This window comes from Protopterus annectens, chromosome 12.part0, assembly GCF_019279795.1.
Source record: "Protopterus annectens isolate FY-2018-M chromosome 12.part0, PAN1.0, whole genome shotgun sequence".
In the NCBI taxonomy this organism is placed as follows: Eukaryota; Metazoa; Chordata; order Ceratodontiformes; family Protopteridae; genus Protopterus; species Protopterus annectens.
Genome location: NC_056746.1, coordinates 295,186,301 through 295,206,199, shown reverse-complemented (window position 1 = coordinate 295,206,199; position 19,899 = coordinate 295,186,301). Strand labels below are relative to the sequence as shown.

The 19,899-nt window shown below is 41.2% G+C and overlaps 1 protein-coding gene across 1 annotated transcript in view; it reads right to left on the bottom strand.

Annotated features, from left to right (window-relative positions):
- The window catches only part of LOC122816158 (tumor susceptibility gene 101 protein-like), a 444,433-nt gene that overhangs the window by 120,556 nt on the left and 303,978 nt on the right, over window positions 1-19,899 (bottom strand). The window contains exon 4 of the mRNA XM_044088912.1: window positions 4,807-4,970. Within this exon, the coding sequence (XP_043944847.1) occupies window positions 4,807-4,970 (164 nt within the window). The remainder of the gene's footprint in view (window positions 1-4,806; window positions 4,971-19,899) is intronic.

The window sequence follows — 19,899 nt, the reverse complement described above, 5'->3', positions numbered from 1 at the left end:
ACAGAACCAGGAGTTGGCTAATATCTTCTGGACTGCACTGATAGCTATGACACTCAGGAAGAGACTAGAGGATGGTCTGTCGCCGCTTCTATGACTACAAACGGACACTTCTTACAAAAACCTGCAACTTAGCTCAGTTTCTGACTGTGAACAGGCTAAAAACAAGTAATGTATATGATGGTCATGCGGGGAGAAAATGAAAGCATTCCTGCTAACGAAGGTGTGTAAGATGTCTGTGACTCATTGAATGGGAAGACAACAAAGCGCAGAAAGGGAATAAGGACAGAGTACAACTGACAAAGACACAAAGAGCATCAATCAGAAGCTACTGCAAAAGAACCAAGGTCTTCTCATATCCAAGGTCATGACTCAAGAGTCTAGAAGAAAGAGAACAAAGCTGTTCAAAATAGCGTGGTCAGAATATTGGGAGCGGAGTACAGACTAGAATCTGACTACTCAATTACACATACCACCTCCTCCGATGAACAGAAATGCCTTGAACTTGCTGCTGGGTCTAAGGATGAAAGAAGGTATCATTTAGAAGCTGTGGATAAGCAAAAAGAACCTAATAATGAGATTCCATATTATAGTGTCCAGAAGAAGTCAGATGATTTTGAAGTAAACTTCCAGAAGTTAGAATAGCAGAGGTCTGGCATCCAGATATCCAAATGCCAGGGAACATTCAACAAGTCTCTCAGGTTACAGCACCAAAAGTGTAGTTATATTACTAACAGCTGTGACATACTAGCATATGCATAAAAGTAGAATTTTTCCATCAATGTGCAGTAAAGTTGCAACTTGATATTTATTCATAATATAATACTTAATCTTTATAAAAACAAAATGCAGCATATAAATGTATATAGCTTTAAACAGGGGTGGCAAAGTGCGGGCTGAAGACTTTGAGATATCAGCATTTAACCTGTTATGCCTCATTACTTTTTGTCATTCCAATATACATTTTAGAAATACTTTATATCACGCAGTTGTTTACTTCCTTGGTTCATAGCTTCATACGTGTGTACTAAGCTAATGGCCCTGGAGCCTTTACAAGCCTAGCCCATAGAAGTGCCCTGGCATCATGCCGCCCAATGTTAGTTCCCAGTCCCTCTATCAAGTACAGCCACTGGAGTGATCCCTGGGGTATATTTTCTATTACCCATCCACTCATCAGGATTTCTCCTGAAGAGGGATAGCGAGGTGCTCTGCTTGACATGTATGGGAAGTCTATTCCAGAGCATGGGCAGTCTCTGGGTGAGGAACCTGACCCTCCAGCATGTTCTGTTGATTGTGGTAATGAGGTTGAGGTCTCTGAAGCATGTGGTGCGGTGGGATTGGGATTTCTTTAGATGTAGCATTTCTAACAGAGCTGGGTCAGACATGGCTTTGTAAGTCAAGCAGAGATCGCCTCTAAGTAGGTGATATGAGACAGACAATAGCTGGAGTCTTTTGAGTCTGTCTGTGTTGGACATGTGTTTAACTCCTAGGATCCTTTTCATGAGGTACTTCTGTGGCCTCTCCAGCTTTTGCAGGGGTCTAGTGAGGTACATGCCAAATGGGGCATTATACTCGATGACTGGTCTAATGAGGGAAGAGTAGAGAGGGACGATGACCTCCTTCTTCCTGGATGCAAAACCTTTGGTAATGAGATGTGCCACACAGAAGGACTTTCTGGCCACAGTGGCAATGTGGTGGTTGAAGGAGAGATTGCTGTCAACCTGCGTCCCCAAATCTCTTATAACACCCTTCAGTATTCAGTGGGCTCCCATCAATGTGGTAATTAGTGGGACCTGAGTTTTTACCAAAGGGGATGATGACGCATTTTTTGGGGTTAAGCTTAAGGCCATGGTTTCGACACCCGTCATTGGTCTCAGTGAGGCCTTTCTGTAGGATGTCTGCATCACTTGGGGAGTTAATAATGGCTCCCAGTTTGCAGTCATCTGCAAACTTGGTCAGCTAGAGTCCCTTTATGTTGGCCTGGGCTTATGAGAAGTAGGTGCTGAACAGGAGAGGACCCAGGACCGATCCCTGTGGGACTCCACTCATGACTGTTGGCAGTCTGACTTTGAGTCCGCTACTTTCACACTGTGTGTTCTATCTGTGAGCCAATTTGCAACCCACCTAGTGATACAGGGGTTGATGCTTAGTTTGATGAGTTTATCAATAATTCCTGAGTGAGGAATGGTTTCAAAGGCCTTGGCCAGATCGAGGTAGGCTGTATGCACTGCCTTACCTTCATCCACAGCCCTGATGACTGACTCAAAGAAGTCAACCAGGTTGAGCAGGCATGATCTCCCTTTCACAAAGTCAAATTGCGTTGGGTCTAGAACTTGGAGATTTCTTATATCTTTGATAATCAGGTCCATGATGATGCTCGCCACAGCTTTACATATCAGACTCGTCAGGCTAATGTGGCAATAATTCCCAGGGTCTGCAGTCACTCGCCCTTTATGGAGAAGGATGACTGCAGCAGTGCACCATTCGGTAGGGACAAAGCCTGAGGTAAGGCTGAGACTGAACAGGGCACACAGATGTGGTGCCAGTTCACTTTGTATTTCATGTAGAACACACCCAGGGATATTATCGGGTCCCATGAAAGCTGCATTCTTGGCCTTGGACAATGCAGCTTTAACCATTATAGCAATTCAGTTTTCCTGCTGGAGACCAAGGAAACTGTGAGGTACTACCTGAGGGTGGGTGGGACATCCCACTGACATCAGCCTATTGCAGAAGTGAGGAACAGTTTGTCTGATGCTTATTGCACATGCCACCCTCAGGGTATTAATGGGCATGTGCAAGGAGCTGGAAATAATGTAAAACACTCCCCAATAGCAGTATGATGCTGACCTAGGGTCCTCAGTCTCCTCATCAGTTTGAGACATGGGTCAGCTATAGCCCAGAAGAAGCTAAGGCAAGTTTAATAGACCTGATGGATGAGGAGAGGAACTGATAGCAGGTTATGATTAGATGGGGAGCCAAAAAGGAACAAAAAAGCCTTCCTTGGAGTAAGACAAACATCTGTACCCATCTTAATTATAGCAAACATCGCCTGCAAGATAGTCTATCTTCCTTCATGATGGAAAGTATGGAGAGAGCAATGTATCCAAAATGTAAGCTTATTCCATCTCTGTATGTTAGCTAGGGATTTACCTCTCTTGGCTTAAGGATCCAAATGTCCATTATTCATCACACATTTAGGCTAGTACAAAAGTGGTCATGAAATGAATGTAATTTGCTCTCAAGGATCAACCACACCTAGGAAAAGCAATTTAATCTGGCTCCTACAGTGAGCTAAATGTCAGCATCTTTGAAAAAAGGCAGAGTGACATGCTCTTTTTTAAAATGCGTTTCCATTGATGACACTACTGTAATTTTAAGATGATCAAATTATTTTGCCAGATGTGTCATGAGAGCTTAGTCCCTGATATGCATGCTAGTACCTGTCACATCACTAGCATGTGATTTGCAAGAACAAGCTTTGTACACCAACTTCATGCTGTTCATAGAGACTGCAATTTACTTCCAAGGGATCAGACATATGATCTTAATGACATAAATGTTTGGATCAGTGATGCATCAACATTTGCTGCCAAGCTCAGGTAATGAGCATTCTGAATGGTACTGCTAAAGATGTTGTGTTATCTCAGTTATCCCACTGATACAAAAACAGAGTGCCTATCACTGCTTACAGCACTGCAGTCCACTGACATGACAGCAGATCCATGTCCCTGTTATCGCTGCTACCAACCCTCTGAAATAAAAGCAGACAGTCTGAAGTGATACTCAATTTCACGAAAAATCAGTCAAAGAAGGAATGAAGGATGAAATGCTTTACAAACTGTGGGCCTGACCTCTTCCTTAACTGGACATTCCATACTGCTCTGCAGCTGATCCTTGGTGAAAGAATGGCTACTGTCACCAAACAATCAAAGAAGGTATGCATAGATGTATATGAAAGAGATATAAATGAGCAAGTACACTACCATGATATCACCAAAAATGCAGCCAAGATTTAAGATAAATGTTGAAAACAGTCCTAAACAAAGGTTTCCTTTTCTAAAGACCTGCCTGCCACTTTTACTGAAGCAATCTACTTATTTATTTATTATTTGTTAACTGGGAAAGTCCAACTTGGAATGAAGTCAATTTTCAGCAGAGGCCCGGGGAGAAATGCTCCAGATACATGTGTAACATGGGAGGAAACACAAGCACCCAGAGGAAATCCACACAAATGCAGGGTGGACATGCAGACTCCACACAGCAGGCACCCCAGCAGAGAATCAAACCAGAGAATCTCTTGCTGTGAGATGACAACGCTACCACTGCACTGTCCAGTACTAAGCCGTACTTGGTGGAAAGGGGAATGAAATGATCTAATATATCAGAGGGCTGGAAGTGAAGCACACCTCTAGACTGTAGGCCATGCTCAAGAGGGAAAATCCTGCTTGCCTACGGCTTGCGCTGGTAGTATAGACAAAGGGGGTGGGAATATCTTCACTGGGTGACTGAAGGGGCCAAGCCCCACAGACAATCAGGACCTCAGAGTTGTGCACATTCTACTGTCTTCTCCAATTAACACAGCAAAGACATCCGATACTTTTTGATCAATGTTTCTATAGTAAAGCAGAAAACACTGTACAAAACACTTGAAAATCCAACCTACTATACCTTCATTTGAAGACCCTTGATAAAATAAGTTTTATTCATCAAAACTAAAAAATAATCACAGCATATTCACTTTTAGGTCTTAAATGAGCAACTAATCAAATATGGAAATGAATATATTTTAAAACAAACTCTGCTTACATATTTCCAGTTCTGAAGATAGTTCAACACCAAATCGCCACTTTGATCAACATGTTTTCCAGGTAAAATTACCATATTGGCTGGTAGCTTCACAAAGCACTTTGGATAAACCCAAGGATGAGCAGTATGCAACCAAATACAGAGAGGCAAATTATAAAGATGATCTAAAGAAAACAATGCACAGTATAAATAAGCATTGTAGTACCACAAAAATGGAATGTCTTATATACAACGGTAATCGTATTTTGAGGTTATTTATTGACACCATCAGATTGTTGACAGGTGTAATGTTAGGCAGTGAATAAGAGCCTTACAACTAGCCATACTAGTTATTAGTAGAAAAATAATCGGGAAAATATGCCACAAGCAAGATTTTACTGATCCCATCTATATTCTGCAACACCAAAATTATTTTAAACATTTTATAATTTTCTTGCAGTTAAGATTAATTTTATGTATCAGTTGCTATTGTTTCTTCCTAGACTATTTACATATATTTGTTAACCAGTAAATTTAAGCAGATTACAGCCCATTTTCAGTAGAGGCCTGGAGACAAAACCTTCACAATTTAAATAACAACGTACATATGCAATAAAAGCTCACTGATGGTACATTAAAACTATGAAAGAAAGCAGATTCATAAACGTGCACAGCCCTATACATAGGACGTGTGGTTGAGGCTGCAAGTGGTCATGACATTAGGCAATTCAGAGAATGGAATCACCACATGTTCAACAATGTATAGGGGAGACATTAACAGTAGACAGAGACTTAGCACACCTCTATTCACCACATGCTTTGGCAGTCCTAGTATCCCACTAACTGTATACAGGCACCATAGCTGGCATGACAGATATAATGCAGCTCATGTTAAGGACCTATCTGGGCCACAGAGGTGCACAAAAGGTCTGCTGTGCTACAGTCATGGCAAAGACGGATTCCAAAAGGTTTTTGCCGACACTGAATTTGGAGTGATTAGTATACTATGGTAGTAAAGGGAACAGGTTCTGTTACAGTTTCCAATGAGAAGGTCAGCAGTGTCACTGTGTTTGGGGAGAAACCTGGGTGTTGTTTGCAAGTCTTCCTACATGCACTGAACTTAACTGCAGGATGTGCTAATATGGTTTTAAATGTCCTGCCGAGAAATGGTGTTGGTGTTGTTCAGCTATGTCCAGCAGGACAACACCATTTCTTGGGGAACTATTGCCAGGCTTCAGTATTTTGGTCAATGTGTCTGCAATTATGCACTCAGAAATCCCTGTCACGTCTTCATATTGAAGCCCATGAACTATGTTGAGGATTCCCATTTGCACATCTTCTGCTTGCTTAGCCTTTTCCTAGTTTGAAGTAGCATATGCTATTGTTCCACTGTATGCAAAATCATTAGTGAATCACATAGGGCTCTGGTATATGGTTTGGACCATGTACCAGCCCTTATTGATTTCAAATAATGATTTTGAATCCCAGCTAAATTTTGCAAGTTTTATGCAAGCAATATGAAAACAATATACTAAATCAGAATGTGGAAATGTAGAACACACAAAAAACACTGGGAGACCATATTTATTAACACAAGTCAAGAGAGAAAGAGGACTACTTCCCTAGAAAAAAGCCTGAACATCTTAAAGCAAATGCATAATAATAGTCAATAACATGACTTTAAACAGTATGGGGCTTGGGAGGCACAGCCCCTCATATCAAGGGGCTTATACTGTGTTTTGTTTAAATTGACATGTCAGTGTTTCCACTTCAAGCTGTGAAAAATGTACGCGTCCAGGTTTAGTCATACAGCCTGAGAAAATGCTTCTTAAACAAGGCTCTGGCAGCATGCTGGCAGAAAAGTCAGTGCTATTGGTAAGCTTTCAGTGTTGCTGACATCTTTTTCAGAGATTTAACAGAAGAAAAGAAGATGGCAATACAGCAATGTAGCCTGGTAAATGGGCGATGTCTGTTGGTGTCTTTCTACCTTTTTCATGTAGAAGGCTACTTGTATGTGTGCACTTTTTTTTTTCAAAAAAATACAGTATTTAAATTGATTTTAACTGTGTTGCAGGAATATTAACTGAACTGGAAGTTAGTCAGCGTTTGCTGAATTTTGTTATTTGCTAGTAATTACAGGTGTGGGGGTAGCCACATTCTTTGATTTCCTGTCCTTGCCTATTTAAGTGGTACAGTGTGAAATATTTTCTGCTTAAAAACCTCAGCTTTGGCCGGCTAAGAACTTGCTGTATTCAACTGGACGTACAAGAGAATTTAAGTACCTTTATCTGCACTTTTTTTTTTCAAAAAAATACAGTATTTAAATCGATTTTAACTGTGTTGCAGGAATATTAACTGAACTGGAAGTTTTGACTCTGATCTTCAGTTAGTCCCACCCACCATCCCTGTTTTTATTTTGCTGTTAATCTTAGTGGCCTTGAAACTGCCCGCCCCTCTTGTAAATTTGTGTTTGGATACTCCTTCTGGGCCCATCTCATTTGCTCACTCAACTGAGTGCAGTGAGATCATATTCTGATTTCAGGCACTCCTACTGTGTACAAAGAGAGCATCTGGGAAACAGAAAAAAAAAATAAGCTTGTTTCCTGCCTTTCCTGTTAAGTGGTATAGACTATTTGTAGGCTTCTGAGCCCCCAAGCCCTTCTGTGTTGGAGGGAAGCCTTCTAGCTTAGTTTCTTTTTCTTATAACTAGCCAGTTTTCTGGTTTCAGCACTCAAATCTGTTTCTTTCAGCACTTGTTCAGAAAAAAAAAAATTTCATCTGCTTTTACTGTACTTGTGTTTCTACCTACTTTGTTTTACTTTTGCATCATCTTAAAAGTACTCAATTGTATTTATTACTGCTTGGTGTAACTGATTCTAAGCCTTTTGGTTTAAACACTTGGGCTTCGGACCAGTTGTTTTGCACTGAGAGGGTTTGTGGTCTGCACTGTAGTGGCAGAACAGGTAGCTTACATCCTTCTAGGTTGGGAACTGCTGATTGAGGGCTCAGTGTCTGTTATTCTAAAAGTGTATTAATTCTGGTTTAAGCACTTGGGCTTTCAGGCCAGTTATTTTACATTAAGAGGGTTCGTGGTCTGCACTCTTGTGGGAGGAGAGGCTGGACTCTGCCCTTCTGAGCTGGGAATTTCTGGTTAAAGGCTTATAGTGCATGCATATCTGAACTGCTTCTTACTGAAGTTGGTGCGCCTTGTTTGCTGTGGCATAGACTAGATTCGGGCCTGCTGGATCTAGCTTTGTGTAACTTGAGCACTAATCCAGGCATTCTCTAAAGTATTCAATTGCATTTATTACTGCTTGGTAGTAACTTGATTAAAGTGTAGCTATCATTCTAAGTCTTTTGGATTAAGCACTTGGGCTTCAGACCAGTTGTTTTACATTAGGAAGGTTTGTGGCATGCACTGTGGTGGCAGGACAGATAGCTTTCATCTTTCTAAATTGGGAACTGCTGATTGAGAGCCCAGTGTCTGTTATTCTTAAAGTGTATTAGTTCTGGTTTAAGCACTTGGGCTTCAGGCCAGTTATTTTACATTAAGAAGGTTTGTGGTCTGCACTCTTGTGGGAGAAGAGGCTGGACTCTGCCCTTCTGAGCTGGGAATTTCTGGTTAAAGATTTAAAGTGCCTGAATATTTGAACTGTATCTTACTGAAATTGGTACACCTTGTTTGCTGTAGCAAAGACTAGATCCAGGCCTGCTGAATCTAGCTTTGTTTGCTTGTTATTTCCCTGGAACGCTAATTCCACCTAATACGCGGCTTCTCAGCGCTTCTGCGGATCACTAGTGATATCTGCATTGCTTACTGTACTTATTTCCTTGTTTCACTTGAAAGAAAGTTACTGTTTGTTGTTTTTGCATTTAAGTTACCTGTAACACATTGCACTTAAGTTACCTGGCACTTGCTCACTAAAGCAATTATATAAGTCAGCACTAAAAATTAAAAGCACTACACCCTCACTCCCCACTGGCCCTTGTTTTCAATTATTAAGGAATTCCCAATATTATTCTAGCATGTCCACAGGTCAGATGTCAATCTCCTCTCCGGTCCAGCTGGTGAATCTGGGAATCTTGAGGCAATGTTACAACTGCCTCATGTACACAGACAACCCTCTCCTCCTCCCAACAAATTCCAACACATGTGAGAGATGCAACCATATAGCCAAACTGGAGGCTAAGCTCTCTCAACTCAGTACTGGCATAACCAGTCAGGAGGAGAAGGAAACCACACTCAGTACAATTCCAGTCCCACATAGACCTACCACGACAGCAAACCAAACACATAATCACACAAAAACATACTCGGAGGCTCTAAATAAAGATCTGCCTAAGCAGCAGAGACCTCCAAAGCAGACACCCAAGCAACCGCTACCCCAAAACAAAACACGTGCAACACATATCTCACAAAGCCAGTGTGCCGAACAGTCACAGCCCTTAAGACTAAACAACACACCTGATACACTTGTAATAGGTGACTATAGTCAGGCACACTGACGTCCTGCTCACCAGGCTGAACAAGGAGAGGGTCACGGTGAGCAGCCTGTCGGGCGCTAGGATCCGCCACATAACACAAGCACTCAGCTCACTCCAAGGCAAGTACAAATATGACTCAGTCATTGTCCATGCTGGTGTGAATCACCTGAGACGTACCTCCCTGGACTACATGAAAAGAGACATAAAGGAGTTCTCTGAGCATGTAGCCCAAGCCGGTATGACCCTGACCTTGAGTAGCATCTTACCCTCACCAAGAATGATGCCACAATATGAAGACAAGATGATCAATTTCAACAATTGGCTTAAGTACTGGTGTCATTCAAAGGGGATCCAATGCCTGTTAGCTTGGGATGATATGCTCGACAAGCCACGATGCTTCGCTAGGGACGGCTTGCATCTGTCACCCCTGGGCTTTCGGATATTGGCAAAGGCTCTTGCTACCCCCATAGTGCCTTTTTTAGGCAAGGCTCAAAAGACAAACCCACCTCCATAGGTATCTCAAGGGATAAGAAACTAAGAGTAATGCTACTCAACGCCAGAAGTCTAAACCTCAAGATGCACGCACGCGAAACTCTCCTTAGCATGGAGAACATCGATATCTGTGCAGTAACAGAAACCTGGTTCAGGGCTCCCGAGAGCACCCCAGCACAACCAGGTTATACCTCATACCATGCTTTTCAGCCCCAAAACTTGGACCGAACCACAAAAGGAGGGGGAGTATCGATATTCATCAAAGATACCCACACCTCCAGGTTGGTGGCAAAGCACGAAGCATCAGAGACTATCCATGTGCAACTAACAGTGGGTAAAACTGCCTTCCAGTTTATAGCCTGCTAAAGACCACCCTCCCAAACCCAGGAACCCCACTCGGCCTTCCTGAGAACACTGGAAAATATGAAGGTCTCTCCAAACACCATTATATTGGGCGACTTCAACTACCCAAACATAGACTGGGAGCATTACTCTAGCTCCAACACCCTAGCCCAAAGGTTCCTAGAATTTATAAACTCAAATGCTATGGAACAACTTGTTAGCACTCCCACAAGAGGGGAAAACATACTGGATCTGATCATCACCAACATGTGGACTCTATGCTCCAGACCAGAAGTGTATCCCTCACTGGTAAGATCAGACCATAAACTAATCTCACTGGATATTCACATCCTGACCCCACCCCCTGCCCAGAAAACCACAGTGAAAAACTTCTCTAAAGCAAATTTCACACTCCTCAAAACCGAGGTGGAATCCTTCAAAGCTCCAGGGCCTGTGGAAAATACGGCCCAGACCGCAGAATCCTTTATAAACGCATTCTATGAACACCTTCAGGAATGCATGGATCATGCGATCCCAAATAAAACCAAGACCCAATCATCCAAAGGCAGACGTCCTGTCTGGTGGACCCCAGCCATAAACAAACTATACAGTAGAAGGAGGAAGCTACTAAATGATAGAGCAAAATCCCAAAAAGGGAAGGCATCACTGATCAGTATTAGCAAAAAACTACGGGCACTCATAAAATTGTCTAAGGTCAGCTTCGAGAGAAAAATTGCACAGGACACTAAGGATAATCACGAGGCTTTCTTTAGTTATGTTAGGAACCTGGGTGGTAATTCCCAGATATGCTCAGAATTAGTCCAAAATGACAAAAAATACACTGAACCCACAGACATTGCCAACATCCTAGCTGACAGGTTCAGCGCAAACTCCCCCCCCCTCCCCACCAAAAGGGCAAATATCTATCCCAGCAGAGTGCTGCCCCCCCTGATATCTCAGATGCTCAGGTAAGAGCCGCCCTCTCCAAAGCAAAAAACACAGCATCAGTGGGACCAAACGGTGTCCCGGGCTGCGTCCTACATGAACTCCAAGAAGAGCTAAACCCAAACATAAAACTACTGTTCAATCTCAGCCTTACTACAGGATATGTGCCCAAAGAGTGGTGTACAGCAACAGTGGTCCCTCTCCATAAAGGTGGTGCCTCAACAGATCCTGGAAACTATCGCCCCATAAGCCTGACTACCTTGGTTTGCAAAGCTATTGAAAGGATCATCATGGACCTCATAAATAAAGATATTGGGGACCTACAGACACTGGATCCTACCCAGTTCGGCTTTGTTAAGGGCAGATCCTGCCTCTTAAACCTGGTTGATTTCTTTGAAACAGTCACCAAGGCCATTGACGAGGGGAAGGTGGTCCACACAGCCTACCTGGACCTCGCAAAAGCCTTCGATACAATACCCCACTCGGGCATTATAGATAAGCTCACCAGCTTAAATATAAACCCCTATGTCACTAGATGGATTGCAAACTGGCTCAAGGACAGAACCCACATGGTTAGAATTGCTGGAGCCATGTCAGACTCCAAACCAGTTACAAGTGGTGTCCCACAAGGCTCAGTCCTGGGACCTCTCTTGTTCGGTATATATTTCTCGGAGTTACAGGCCAACACGGAAGGACTGTGGCTGACCAAGTTTGCAGATGACTGCAAACTGGGCACCATAATCGACTCTCCAGCCGACACAAGCATCCTCCAAATGGGCCTCATAGAAACAGACAACTGGTGCCAAAGCCATGGCCTCAAGCTAAATGCCAAAAAGTGTATAGTCATCCCCTTTGGCAAAAACAAAGTGCCCACAAATTACCACATAGGTGGTAATCCATTAAGTACAGAAGTAGTAATTAGGGACCTGGGAACCCAAGTTGATAGCAATCTCTCATTTGACAACCACGTGGCCAAAGTGGTTAGAAAAACATTTTATATAGCCCACCTAATCATGAAGGGATTCACATCTAGATCAGGGAGGTCATCGTGCCTCTTTACTCATCCCTCATCAGGCCCATAATTGAGTACAATGCCCCTTTTGGGATGTACCTTACCAGACACCTGCAGCAACTGGAAAGACCCCAAAAGTACCTCACCAAGAGGATCAAAGGGCTCAAACAGATGCCATATGCTGCCCGGTTAAAGAAACTCCAGCTCTACTCAGTGGCATACCGCCTGTTCAGAGGCGACCTGTGCCTGACGTATAAAGCCATGTCCAACCCGGAATTAATAGACATGCTGCACCTCAGAAAATCCAAATCCCATCGAGCTACGCTCGAGACTTGAACCTCAGCACTGAAATAAATAGGACATGCTGGAGGGACAGATTCATAACCCAGAGGCTCCCCTCACTCTGGAATAAAATCCCAGTCCAGGTTAGGCAGAGTCCCTCATTGACTTTCTTCAAGAGGAATCTTGATGACTGGATGGAAGATCGTAGGTTTACTCCGGGTATCACTTCTGTGTCACTGTTAGACAGAGGCACAGTATACTAACCTCAAAAAAGGGCATAGCAAAATAAATTTAAAATGGGTGGCGAAAGCCAAACACATTCTGGCTAGGCTTATAAATGCCCTAGGGCAGATAGCCTAGTATGAACCTATGAACCTATGTGATGAATGGCATTTTTGTATTCTTCAGAATATTTTCACTAATCCCCTGGACAGGATCTCTAAACAGGATATATTTCCTAAAAAAGCACCAAGGTTTTTAATGGTTTACCTTCAGACAGACAGATGCATCTTCTAGACAAAAAAAAAATCCTGACTTGAATGACTTCAAGTATAAACAGATTATATAACAAGAAAAATAAACTGTTGTCCAAAAGCAAGAGGGATATCACTCTGCAGAGGAAGAGTTCCCTCCTAAGCCTAAACAAGAAAATCGGAAATCTTCTAAAGTCTTCTAAAGCAAATTATGAAACTAAAACTGCATCTCTAGCCAAGGGTAATCATAAGGCATTCTTTAACTACATCTGAAGTCTAAAAGGGAATGCCCAGCTATTGGTTGCCATACTATGCCTGAAAATATTGCCAGCCTGCTAGCTGACAGATTCAGCATAAACATCACCCCCCTATACCCACCTACCATATCCCAAAGCATACCTGACACCAGCCTTCTGCCTAGTATCTCTACAGAACAGGTCATCTCTGCTCTCACCAAGGCCAAAGACATGGCATCAATGGGACCAGCTAATATCACAGGTTGTTTATTAAACAATCTAAAACAAGACCTAGCGGACCCACTTGGTGCTCTCTTTAATCACAGCTTGAGATCTGGCTATATTCCTGCAGAATGGAGAACAGCAACAGTAATCCCCCTGCACAAAGTGGGGCCATCAGCTGACCCTGGGGCTTACAGACGTATAAGTCTAACCAGCTTCATATGCAAGCCCATGGAAAGAGTTATCTTGGACCTTATCAACAAGGACAAAGGTGACCTCCAAATGCTGGACCCAACCCGGTTTGCTTTGCTAAGGGTAGATCATGCTTATTAAACCTGGTAGACTTTTGGGAGAATGTCACCAAAGCCATGGACAAAGGTAAGACAGTGCACACAGCCTATCTCAACCTTGCCAAGGCTTTTGACACAATTCCCCACTCTGGCATCATTGAGAAACTCTCCCAGCTAGGGATTAACCCTTATGTTACTAGATGGGTAAGCCAATTGGCTCACAGACAGAACACACTGTCAAAGTTGGTGACTCCACCTCCACCAGTAGACCTGTCATCAGTGGAGTGCCACAGGGGTCTGTGATAGGCCCCTTACTGTTTGCCTTCTATTTCTCAGAAGTCCATACCAAAGTAGTCGGCTTCTGGCTCACCAAATTCGCTGAAGATTGCAAACTGGGAGCAATCACTGAGTCCCCCATGATGTCAAATATTACAAGAACGGCTAATACAAACAAATAATTGGTGCCATAGTCATGGTTCCATACCTCTCAACCTCTTAGTGTAAGAAATCTGGACAAAGCCCAACAAAATAGGAGGACAAAGGCCCAAAAATAGGGACACATTTTAAATATTGCTCTCATAAACTTAGAAAGTTGCTAATGTAACAGGGTTTGTTTTAACATACATTTTCTGAAGGATTTGACATCTGAAACTCAAATGTATGTCATTATTTAGAGACTTTACTCCTCAAATCATCAGAGTGATTTGGAAAACCACAAATTTTATGAAAAAGAAAACAAAAATATGAGAAAAAATCTGGACCTTCTGCAAAAATCTGGTCTAAAACTAAATGCAAAAAAATGCATTATTATTCCATTTGGCAAAACGGAATTCCCTACAAATTACAATATTGACAGCACCTCCCTGAGTTAAAATCCAGTGGTACCTGACTTGGTAACACAGGTTGATAGCAATCTGAACTTTGACCACCAAGTTTCCACAGTGGCATAGAAATATGGAAATCAAGGAAAGACACAAATGGAAATTTTATGAAAGAATTAAATATGCCAAGGTTAGAGGTAGATGAGGCTTAATTACTAACAGGATAGTAAGAGATGAGATAAAAATCGTGATGTATAACCAATCTACAGAAAAGTCGCCAGGAATAGATGGTATTCTGGAGAAGTTTGGAAGCTAGGACGGAAAAAACTGATAAAGATCTGGAAGGTTTTGTTTAATAGCATTTTCAGGAGAAGTACCAACATCCTGGAAGAAAGCAGTGGTAGCTGTAATCGCTAAAGAGGGTAAAGATCCATCAGATCCAGCTTCATACAGGCCCATTTCAATACTAAACCATGGTTATAAAGTGTTCATGTCTATAATTGCTAAAAGAATGGCAAACAATGTCAAAATTGATAGATATGGATCAGTGTGGTTTTGTGGAGGGGATGCATACATTTGACAATATTAACAGAACACTGATGATCCAGAGGGAAGAATAATTTAAGAAAATACCATTGTTGGTGGGTCTTGATGGACAGAAAGCATTTGACAGAGTAAGCTGGGACTTTATGAGCAGGGCAATGGAAGAATTTGCATTTTTTGAAAAAATTATAAGGTTGATTAGAAGGATATACGAGTGATCGGAGATGAAAATTAAAGTGGGTGGGGTCCTCTTTGAGCATTTCAGCTTGAGCAGAGGAATCAGGCATGGGTGTCCTCTTTCCCCTTTGTTATTTGCATTATATTTAGAACCACTGACAAAGAAAATAAGGGACTCAGAAATTCAAGGATATAATTGGTATGGTAGTCAGCAAAAGCTGGCTCTATTTGCAGATGATATAATTTTATACCTGAAAAACCCAGAACGAGACATTACAGCATTGTGGAACATTTTGAGACAGTTTCAAATCTTTTCAGGATACAAAATTAATAAAGCTAAAACAATTGTTTCAGCAATATCCATATTTATGAGGACAAGATAAAATGAAATATTTAGGAGCATGGATTAAAAATTATTATCATGTGGTAGCTAAAAATATGTGGGAAGAGATTAAACAAAAGATAATACAAAAACTGAGAAAATGGAAGCTTTGTTATATGGATATGGATAGCAAGATACAAGCAGTTAAAATGTTTTTAGTTCCATTAGTCTTATACACGTCAGGCATACTTCCATCAACCAGAGGAAAAGTTGTGGATAGCAATTAATAAAAAGATGAAGGACTTTATCTGGGAGGGTAAGAGAGCAAGAGTCAAGTGGGTTAAGCTGATTCTTCCAGTACAACAAGGCGGATTTGAATTACCAGATTTGAAGGGGCATTTCAGGGGTCTATATCACTTCAGTGAAGTGCAATTCAGTGAACAGCATTTCATCAGAAATAATGTTCATCGAAATCCACTCTTGAGGGGGGCTGTGCCCCCACACCCCCGCTAATTAAATATACCAACACAGCAATGGCACTACAGTGAGGAAAGTGCAAATTTCCTGATCCTCACTTACTGCGATCTCAGTATGAACACTTTGACAAATGATATGTTCAATATAAGTGAACCGAAAATGATGTTCGTTGAACTGAATTTTCACTGAAGTGATATAGACCCATATCTAACAGCTACACATTTACAGTTCCTGTACATAGCACAAGCAGAAAACTATAATTTAAAGTGGAAAGGGATTATGATGAAATGGGGGAAGCTCAAGAAACAAGGAAAGACTTAATTTTGGATGCAGGCCTTTAAGAACAGCAATAATCATACAGAATACTATATCTATAAAGTAGCAGAAAGAACTAAGCCAACATGGAAATGAAGAAAGGAGATTTTGCTGATAGGGATGACTGCAATTAGTGATATAGACAATAAGCAAGAGGGGATGAAATTTATTGGAGAAAACTGGCAAAGAATCCAAGGTATTTGGAGCAAATAACTAGACATGGAAAGATGACAGAAAGGGAAGACACCAAGAACTTATTTGGACTGCAGGTTAGAGATTGCCTTCCCTATCAAGGACTGATATCAGAATATAGGCAAAGAGAAAGAAATGGGCTGAGGGTCCTAAATGAAAGACCAGCACTGGTATAATTTTTAGGAGAATCTAGAACATATAATGCCATTAAAAAAGGAATAATTAGTAAAGCATATAAAATATTGCATAACTATAAGGATCAATCAGAGGAGGTTAGAAAGGACTGGGAAGCGAGACTGGATAAGCAATTCACAAAGAAACAATGGCAGGATATATGTATGTCTCCCAAATATGCAACAAAATCTAGAAGATTTAGGATTTTTGCTTGGAAATGTTTATATAGATATTTTTTATACCCCAAGTAGACTCCAGAGAATTTTTCCTCAGGTACAGCAAATGTTGGAGTTGTGATGGGGAAAAAAGAGGCAATTGGGAACATATTTTGTGGGAGTGTGGTGAGTTGGCAGACTTTAAGGATTCCCTGTGGGATGCACTGTTAAAGATGCTGGGTGGGCAGATAGCTGTGATGAGGGAGATGATTTTTCTGAGCTATGATACAGAATCAGAGTTGCCTAGACATGGTAAGACCTTGTTGTTTCTAATTACGGTGGCTGCCAGAAAAGCAATTACTACAAAATGGAAATCAAAATCTAAACCAGCTATACTGGAAGTAGTGAATATAGTAACAGAGATAAAGCAACTGGAACGGAGATATTTAGAAAAAGGTAGGAGCAAACTACATAGGAAAATGGGAATTGTGGGAACAATACATACAGGGGAGGAATGAGATTTAAAAGAAGGCAGGACTTGAATGAGTTATGTATTGTTTGAAAATGACTTGGCAGACTATAAGTGGTTTACAATGTTTGCAACTGTGAGTATGTCAGTATGGTTTGTGATGTAAAATCCTTGCAACTAGGATAGTGTCGGTGTGGTTTGTTTTCATTTATATAAATGTATGATTGCAAATGTCATAAGTGATAGTTTAATAAAGATGTTTCGTGTTTTAAAAAAATGGCAGGAATTGAATAATTTATGCAATGTTGTTTAGGTTATATGATATATAGCAATATATGTGAAGTATACTGTTTGTAAACGTGAACTTGTTAATACAGTTTTATTACTTTTATATAAATGTAAATTTGGCTATGTCACAAGTGATAATTCAATAAAGGTGTTTAAAAAAAATTCCACAGTGGTAAGAAAAGCCTTCTAACACCTCACAAGCACACCTCATAAGCAAGGGATAACATCCAGGTCAAGGGTTGTTATAACTCCACTGTACTTGACCCTCATCAGACCACTAATAGAGTATAATGCAACCTTTTGCATGTACCTCACAAGACACCAGCAGCAGCTGGAGAGGCTTCAGAGGTTTCTGACTAAGAAAATACAGGGACTCCAAACCATGATCTATGTGGACAGGCTGAGAGACCTGTCGCTTTACTCTGTACTTACAGGCTGCTGAGAAGTGACTTGTGCCTTGCCTATAGGGCAATCTCTGACCTTGCCCAAATGGAAATGCTGCACATCTGCAAGTCAAATGGCACAAGAGCCACTCGCTCTAGGGATTTCAACCTAGCTTGTGACATTAACAGAACATGCTGGAAAGATAGCTCCTTACTGACACTATTCAAATGCAACCTAGATAATTGGATGGGAGACCTCAAATTTGCCCCATGGGGTGGAAACCATGTCCCTCATGGACAGGGGTAGCCGGTATTGATCACAGAACCCACTCTGTTCATAAATTCATTCTGCAAACTGCCCAAAAAGAACAAATGGGGATACTTGGGATTAACATGGTTAGGCTTGTAAAGGCTCTAGGGCTGCTAGCCTAGTAACCTCCTATGAACCTATGATGCATTCCTCACATTAGAGGTATGTTGTATGACAGGAACTTTGGAGGTAATGTGTGAGAGCTCTTACAAGACAGCCATTCTAAAGACTCAGGAACTGAGTTGTGACCAATGTAATTATCAATGGGAGCGGAGGTGGATACCTGATGTGGTGCATGCTGGTATTGATGATCTGACAGAGGAGACAAATGAGGTTCTTGCAAACATGGTCAGTGAGGCTGCAGAGAAATGCCAGGAGAGAGGGTATAGGTAGCATTCTCAGAAGTGGCACATACATCAACAGTGAGCACACACAGGAGAGAATAAACCCTGAATTATGAAATCAGTAAGAAAAGGAACAGTAGTATTGCTAGAACTGAATTCATCCTCAAGTCTTGGTGGATACCTTCACATGATGGACTCTGTTTTCAAAAACATTCATCAAGATGACACAGGCATAGAGACTGTACCTTACATAGCATATATCATGGACAGAGCTAGGGTGAAAAACAAAAAAGACAGCTGGGAGCACAAGTCCCGGGATAAAAAAGTGCTCACTCGTGGTAGGTGCACTGGTGCCAGGACTGGAAAAAATGGCAGTGTAGAATCCTCAAGACAAGATTCCTACCACAGAGTTAGGCCAGGCTCAGGGGACATTCACGCCCTGTTGTAGAAGGAAGTAGTTGTCCACAAAAATGACAAAAAAGCCCAAAAAAGAACTATAAACATGACAGAGTGGACTACCAGAATTTCCAGACTGAAGATATTCAGGAAGATTAAGAGATAAATTATAAGAAAGAAAAATACTTGGACAAGAAAATCTGTCAAAAGCTTCAAATGCAAATTTGCATTCATTAGTACAAGAGATCCACGAGAAACATTACTTAGATAAAGAATGTTGAGCCACCTGGAAAAAGAAAGTGCAAAAGTATAAAAAAGAAAACCCAGAGATTTTTGAAGGGTATAAAAAATAAACATGGACTTGGGAAAGAAAAAGCGAGCTAATATGGTAAAATATCAATGCAAAGGAGAAAGCCAAACTAATAAAACAAAAAAGGCAGCTCCAAAGACATTTAAAGAGAAAGACAGGGAAAGGCACCCATATATGGAAAATTTCACAACATAAAAAAGAAGAAAACAAAGGAGGAATATAGAACGCAAGACTAGTAAGGTAGAATTTAAACAAATACAAACTGAAGTTATGGAATACCCTCAAAGTGAAGGAATTAGTGTGGAAAATCCAACAGAGGTAATGTCACAGCATGACAGAACAATGAGCCCCCAAATTAAGAAGAAACAGGTGGAGAGGGAGATGTCTGAACAAGATATACGGGATGAAAAAGAAACAGAGATTTGATATAGTGTAATATTTATGCAAAGGAGAAAGCAAAACTAATTGATGCAAAAAAATATTTGAAGAGAAATACAGGCAAAGGCACCGGATATAGAAAATTTCACAATAAAATAATAAGAAAACAAAAGTGGGAAAGTAGAAAATATGATTGGTAATGGAGAAGCTAAAGAAATAGAAACTGAAGTTATGGACATGGAAACATTCACAATATAAAAATAAGAAAACAAAAGGGGGAA